Raw genomic sequence first — 7500 nt, 5'->3', positions numbered from 1 at the left:
GTAAATAAATTACAATCAATACACATCAGAATTAACACATTTTGGATAGTTGTTAATCTATATAACAAAACTTTATATAAATCTAGAACTTAAAATTAATAACTAGATCCATAATGTGTTTTTCCTGGTTGTGTTACAATAACATATTCCATGCAAGGCCAATAGGCTACATAATTTGAAACCAACTTTATAACAATACAGCAATTAACTTATAAATACATTAATAAATAAATGAAAAATTATCTTTATACTATGAAAGAACACAGTCCAAGATCAATAAAGGAATGACAATAATTGAAAAAAGATAAAATAATATCTTAAAAGTAAATGAAACATTACCAACTTACCTGGTACACTGCAAGAGGAAATGTTAAGATCCCCCTCATCAGTACGGTTGAGACGATAATGGCTCCCCACCATGGCAGGTTCAGGGAATCATGAATTCCCTGTAGTCCTCCCATTAGGCTCTCCACGAGTCTTGATTCCGCCAAGGCCCTAAACCAGCCTGCTTGAGTAACGGCCAAATTATCAAGCCATGACATCGAGAAGTTCCGTCTATCAGGGCTCTGTCCAGGACGGATGTTCAAGCTACTCGAGAGAAGGAAGGAGTTTCCCTGTTTTCTGTTTGAAATGCAGTGATACATACAGCTCTGTACTCTTAGTGGATTTGTAATTTGCGATGACTTTCTTTGGTCTCCTGAGGCATTATAGCTGCTAATACGAAACTGTGTCACTGGTAGAACATGAATAACATTTTTTTCTATGCCTCTTTGTAGCCATGGTGACTTAGATATGATAAAACCACTCAGACTTCTTGCTGAATTTCTTGTAAGTAAAGATTTCCTTAGGAGAGAGTAGGGTCTACTGTCGAAGTGGCTGCAAGATCTCAGAATTGCCATTGTTCTGGTACATGCACCTGAAAAAGTAAAAAAGCAGTCTTTATAAGATGAGAACTGCAACTATATACCATACATTTTTGATATACAACCCGGTGAAACTTCAGGTTATAATGCTTATACAAAACTTGACACTATGACTTTTAAAGACAATACATATAGTTTCTTATGTATTTAGATGTAGTTCAGTGAATCTTGTGTTGTTTTCAATTGTAAAAGATTAGTTTCTGTTTTATTTTTCCCCTCCCCATACAACAGGCCTATCTTGGGGTTAACTTATATATCTTTTCTTTCTAAGCAAAATGTAGAGAAATTAGATAAAAAATGTATAACATAAAATATTGGTTCTATTAGCAATTTGCACTAGAAATTTAACATGATGTTGATTTATCAATTCCAAGTGTTGTTTCCCATGTAGGTGATAATGTGCAACAACTAAAACCTGATCATAGCATCACAAAACAAATGATGGCACATGTCCATTTTAAAGAACAAACAAGTGCAGAGGCCATGTTAATTGGTTTCGGCAGACTACTACTACTATGCTTGGACAATATATGTCAAATACAATCCATTAACCCTATGACGATGGTGCGTCACACCCGTGTGACACAGCTAAATGCCTGATGCCAGTGTGACGTTCCCAATGCAATATTGCATAGGCCCGGCATAGGGGGTTTCCACTTATCGCCGGGGATGTCGGGATTGGGTTAATATACTGGTGCTATTTTTTCAAAACAGTGTGGCATCGCTTTACTGCCGTGATAGTAGCACCCAGGGATTCATCTACTACTCATCTATAGTAGATATAATTCACAATTTCTCACAATCTGGGTCCTGATATCAGGGAAAGGCATGAAGTTTGCCTGGGAAATTGCAGGGTCAAATATAAATAATAATGAGAAATACATACTAACATATGCCTTAAGAAGATATTGTGATCAACACCTGCAGGGGGTATAGCCACCCTGCCCTGCAATACAAATATCCTACACGTATATGTGGTATGATGGAGTGATGGTATGATGTACAGAAATATACCATTAACGTGATGACTCACCTAATGTAGGGAGCTATTCCCCCTGTAACCCCCATTAGAAGGGCTAGGAGCAACGAACTGCCCCTCCAGCCCCGCCCTTGGGGAAAAAAACAACAAAAAAACTCCTCCTCGTATGACAGGATAAAACAAGGGGCATCGACCAGTATTCACTCACCTCTGAGGGGTGATGGAGGCTGCTCTCAAGACGTCTTCTTTCTTCTTTCTTCTTTTATAGGGTTTTAGACTACTCTACAGTCGATATTCCCTGGATTCTTTCCTGTCTTTTTTTCTAGGTTATGTGATGTTTATTACCTTCGCTCTTCGGAGAAATATCTTAGTATGTCTGAGAATGTAATATTTCTTCGCTGTTGGTTGGTTTCCTCCAGTGATTAGAAGATCCACTGTGGGGTTATTGATTTTGATTTTTTTTTTTCAGTGCTTCTAGTAACTTTACTCTGTTTGAGTTGAACCTTGACTGCCCTAGACTCAAGGGTAGAAAGGGAATCGTTAATTATTTGATTATCAGAAGATGAGAGGAACCTACCATTACCACTACCGTGTTCATTACTATTCTGAAAATTCGCCCATAGCTTCTGACATCCAATAAGTACCTAATTACAAGCATTGTATTGCTCTTCATGATTTATAAAACTTACCTGTTACACGAAACCCTTAGCAGCGACATTTACTATACATTCTGATGACATTTTCATATATCAAAGTAGGTCTTGAGAAGTGGGAACATTGGTATACCCTATGGTAACTACCCAGTCGATCTTGATAATGAAGCTTACCAGAATTAGAAACAATTTAATCCGTAGCTAATTTCATAACAGAACCTCCCGTGCCGGGTCCTTTTGTTTACATGTGTGACGTCAGACGTTGGCGTGTGACGTCACTGTTGATACTGTCGTCGTTCTGAGGTTTATGACGTCATTTATATGTTAATAGCGTTTCGTTTGAGACTGTGAAACTATTAATTGTATTATCTCAGCAAAAGTGCTTGAAAACTATTGAAAAGAGACGTTGAGACATCAGAATGGGAATACATCCTGTTAAAGAATGTAGTTATTGATAAATAAATATTTGTTTTAAGGTTTATCTTCTGTGTTTCAGATATACCAATAAGGAAAAATTTAAAAATGTTAGCCAAAACTAAATACAGACTTCTGAAGAAAAAATAATGGTTAAAAAGATTGACAGCCAATGATTAAAGTTAAGAAAAAGGCTATTCATTTCGTGTTTTCTTAGGTAAAATAATCAGTTGTGTACGAAAAGATGAAATGCAAATTATCAGCTAATTCAAATTATGGCAATGAAAAAAAGTTACGTCTCTCTACTATTTCCCTTATCCGCTTGGGGCACCTACTATAAAATACACGTGCGCGCGCGCACACACACACACACACACACACAAACACGCACACATACATACACATACACACACACCCACACGCATATATATATATATATATATATATATATATATATATATATATATATATATATATTATATATATATATATATATGTATGTATATATATTTATATATATATATATATGTATATATATATATATATATATATTTATATATATATATATATGTATATTTATGAATGTATATATATATGTATATATATATATATATATATATATATATATATATATATATATATATATGTGTGTGTGTGTGTGTGTGTGTGTGTGTGTGTGTGTGTGTGTGTGTGTGTGTGTGTGTGTGTGTGTGTGTGTGTGTGTGTGTGCCTGTGTTTTGTTTTGTAGGTTATACATTGCGTGTGCACTATAGATCTATTTACACATTGTTAATGTTTCTTGTAGTTCTTGGCCTTTCGTCTCTCTTGCATCACGGTTCGTTAACAAGAGGCACTGAAAACCTGTCTCGTTTTCTGTTGAGCGATAGTGTTAATGGTATCTATATTCGTACTCGCCGGACATTGTTACGATTTAATCATCTGTTCCCAAAGATTCAAATACTCAAGCCCCAGGAAGGCATTGTCTTTTCCTTTTGTACCATCTAATGTCTTCATCCGCTACATCACAAGATATCCTTACGTTTCAACTCTGCTGGAACGTAGAGTTTTTCTTTGCTTTATGGTAATCAGTCTTGCTATTGTTTTCTTCTGAATACTTCCAACATGGAGCATTTCTCACCAAAGTTGCGCTAAATGTCAACAATCCCATCAGAAAGTATTGTGATTGCTTCATTCTCACGTTAGGCATCAATTCTATAACAAAAGGCCTCTTCTACCATTATATCTACTACTACCTTTAGAAAGTTGTCGAAGTGGTAGATTATCAAGCATTCCAATGGTGTGCTAACTTGATTTTGTGGTCTCACTGTATATTAATCCACCTAAACATTGATTAAAAATGGGTGTCCATACATTACTTATTCATAACCCCAGTTAACAGGAAGTTAAATACATGTGAATCTGACCAGGGGCCGAATATTTAAAGCAGCTGATGATATTTTAAGTCCGCACATGTAAGTGAAACTCCGAGGGTCATACTTAAAAAAACATTTTAACCGCTCTCGCGTGACGTCACATCCCTTCGTAACTTTACTGGTGCTCCCGGGCCCTCGTACCGGCGCGAACCCTGAAATAAAACATGATAGCTCCGACTTATGCTAGCAGGATGTGTCTAGATAATGTTGTATTGGCCGTGTCAGGCTCAGTATCAGGCGTCATATCAATTCATATTGCATATGTGTGTCACAAAGACCTCCATTCACTCTTACCACTTTATAGAAAGAAGATAATAGGACAGCGTACAATGCGGTATGAGATAAATACTAGTTAGGATATTACAGATTCACCAGGCGTGAGAGTTTTGGAGGTGTCCTTTCCTAGACGAAGGTAATATACTTTTATATTCAAATGTATGTATGAGAAAGATAGATAGATAGCTAGAGAGAGAGAGAGCGAGTTAGTTTGCGTGTGCAGATTTATCAACATAATAATTGTTCGATGCATGAAAGGTACATTAACTCATACTCATTCTCTCTCTCTCTCACAATAACACACACACACACACACACATATATCTATATATATTTATATATATACACATATACATATACATACATATATACATACATACATATATATATATATATATATATATATATATATATATATATATATATATATATATATATATATAAATATATTTATAAATATTTGTATCGCACTCTTTCTCTCTCTCTCCTTCTAAAATATATATCTTACAACATAATTTCCTGGGATTACATGGACACTTCTCTATTATTTTGCTGTGAAATTTATTTCTAACAAACAAAATAACCAACTATTATTTCAGATGTTTTTTTCGTACTGAATATTCAGTACATTAAAACAATGTATATACACGCCAATTTCAGTTTACTACCAAATATAGCAGACGTCCTGTGGACCACCCAAAAAGTCACCACCTGAGGACCACCATCTGAGAACAGCTGATCTAAACGAGCTCATCACAGACGCTCTCGTTAGATCTGTTTGGGTGACTTTACTGCCTGACATCTCGTTTGAGGAGACGCTCTATGCGACCCCCCCCCCACCAGAAGGGTCTTGGGGTTGTTCCCAAGAGGTGGAGCAATGGTGCTGGATAGTGACGCATACACAACACCAAAATCATGCTGGGCAATTCTCCAGTAGCGACCTGTCAGTTGCGTGGTTCATGGTTGGATTCCACATGGCAGGTCATGGAAAAGTTACATAGAAGCAACGACTTTCCACTATACTTGGATATGGTGAACGCAGTCCAACCAGTGAAATGCAAAGATAAAAACTTGAGCATATGAATTCGGATGAGTTCAGGAAGCCTCTGATCAATCACCTCACGGCAGGAATTCACCATCCATTCGCAAAATTTACTAACGATGCCATCGACCAAAGTGGCAAACGACCCTATTGATCTGATGAATGGCAGCTAGCCGTCAGAGCGAGAAAATCTGCACCAAGGCAGCTGAAAAGATGACCCAGCCCTAGATCTACTATTAGATGATTCGTGTCAAGGCCAAACGATTGCACAAGGAGGCTAGACACTAGACAGGAATCGTGGAGACAGTGCATTTCCTTGATTGACTTTGGATCTCCATTAGGAAGGGTAGGATAGCTTAGGATACTCTGAAGATATGGGCCATAGTAATTGCAGACAGCTGATGACCAAATTTTCTCACCAGCTACATCTGTAAGCTGAAGATTAAATATGGAGAAACCGAAGAAAGGTATTATTTTTTTTGCATTTTTTCTGAGACATATTTCTCTTTCTGATAACAGCAAATTGCAGTTGTATCTCTCATAGTCTTTTGGTTACAAGTTCAGTGACATAATAATAAGTGACATCTTTTTATCAATGGAATTTCAAGTCACTGTTGTTGTTTTTTATTTCTTATATATATATATATATATATATATATATATATATATATTTTTATATATATATATACACACACACATATATATATATTGATAGAGAGGGAGCGAGAAAGAGAGAGAGAGAGAGAGAGAGAGAGAGAGAGAGAGAGAGAGAGAGAGAGAGAGAGAGAGAGAGAGAGAGAGAGAGAGAGAGAGAGAAAGAGAGAGATTGAAATAGATATATGTTTTATTTTTGATCATCATAATTGTCAGAATAAAATCAACATAGAAAAGTCCAACCCTCCCCCTTTCAAATGATCAAATAATGAGGCATCATATTCGAAGAATGTGATTGAAGATCGAGAGGAGTATGCAGACCATTTCCTGAAATGAGATCACCCGCAGATTCCCTCACGAAGCTGGAAACGAACATACAAAGCTCTTTCACACGTCATCATCACACGTTATCAATGTTCTTTGACCTCGAGAAGGTTCTATAAAGTATGACATACTCATCAGACTGTATGACAGGAACATTACCCACCTTTTGACAGGAAATCAGTGGGAGGGGTTCCGCTAGGGTTGCTCTATGTGTCACTCTGTGTACCATCACTATTAGTCACATTATATACTTTGTGGATGATTTTCCACTGGATTACTCAGGGAGAAACTCACAAAATGTGCAAGAAAACATGGTGACTGCAGTAAGCTCATTGAAAATATGTGTAGTAATAACATAAAATCCGATCTATTCATGAATAAAAAAGAAAGAAAGAAAAAAAAAGCCATCATCAATTTCGACACTAGAAATGATCTTAATAACTACTTTGTTAGTAATTGTGCTAGTTTGCCTCGGGCAGCAGCTCACTCACGCCTTTCTTGGAAACTAAATTCATTATCATTTCACCAATTATTCTGGCAGAGATTCTTCTTTGAGAAATGCTGTCCAGCTTTGCCGATATTCCCATGAATATTTGATCACATTCTTTCAACAGCAAATGTCTTTAAGAGCCTTAAATTATTTTGTGATAACAGTTTACTGTCAGAGACTCAGTTTGACATTCAAGAAAATGAATAAGCCTTTTATGTATGTAATAAATGCAACATATTATTATGCATTTTCCAAATTTCATAAGGCATTTAACGCAGAGGATCATCAAATCTTACCGTTTAGACATGACTC

The 7500-nt window shown here is 36.4% G+C and overlaps 1 protein-coding gene across 3 annotated transcripts in view; it reads right to left on the bottom strand.

The window, feature by feature from the left end:
* The window catches only part of LOC122260319 (cytochrome c oxidase assembly protein COX18, mitochondrial), a 13071-nt gene extending 10237 nt beyond the window's left edge, over nucleotides 1-2834 (bottom strand). Inside the window, exons 1-2 of one of the 3 annotated variants that reach the window (XM_043027542.2) lie at nucleotides 2730-2834; nucleotides 348-916 (exon numbers count right to left, since the gene is read on the bottom strand). In XM_043027542.2, the coding sequence (XP_042883476.2) occupies nucleotides 348-899 (552 nt within the window). In that variant the 5' untranslated portion in view covers nucleotides 900-916; nucleotides 2730-2834. Of the gene's footprint in view, nucleotides 1-347; nucleotides 917-2110; nucleotides 2416-2591; nucleotides 2616-2729 lie in introns of those variants that run through there. The other 2 variants (XM_086531616.1, XM_043027541.2) reach the window with 2 other exon arrangements.
* Between the last annotated feature and the right edge of the window lie 4666 nt (nucleotides 2835-7500).

This window comes from Penaeus japonicus, unplaced genomic scaffold (assembly GCF_977035675.1).
Source record: "Penaeus japonicus unplaced genomic scaffold, GWHDUDI00000001_assembly GWHDUDI00000036, whole genome shotgun sequence".
Taxonomy (NCBI): domain Eukaryota; kingdom Metazoa; phylum Arthropoda; class Malacostraca; order Decapoda; family Penaeidae; genus Penaeus; species Penaeus japonicus.
This window is presented reverse-complemented; position numbering and strand designations above follow the sequence as displayed.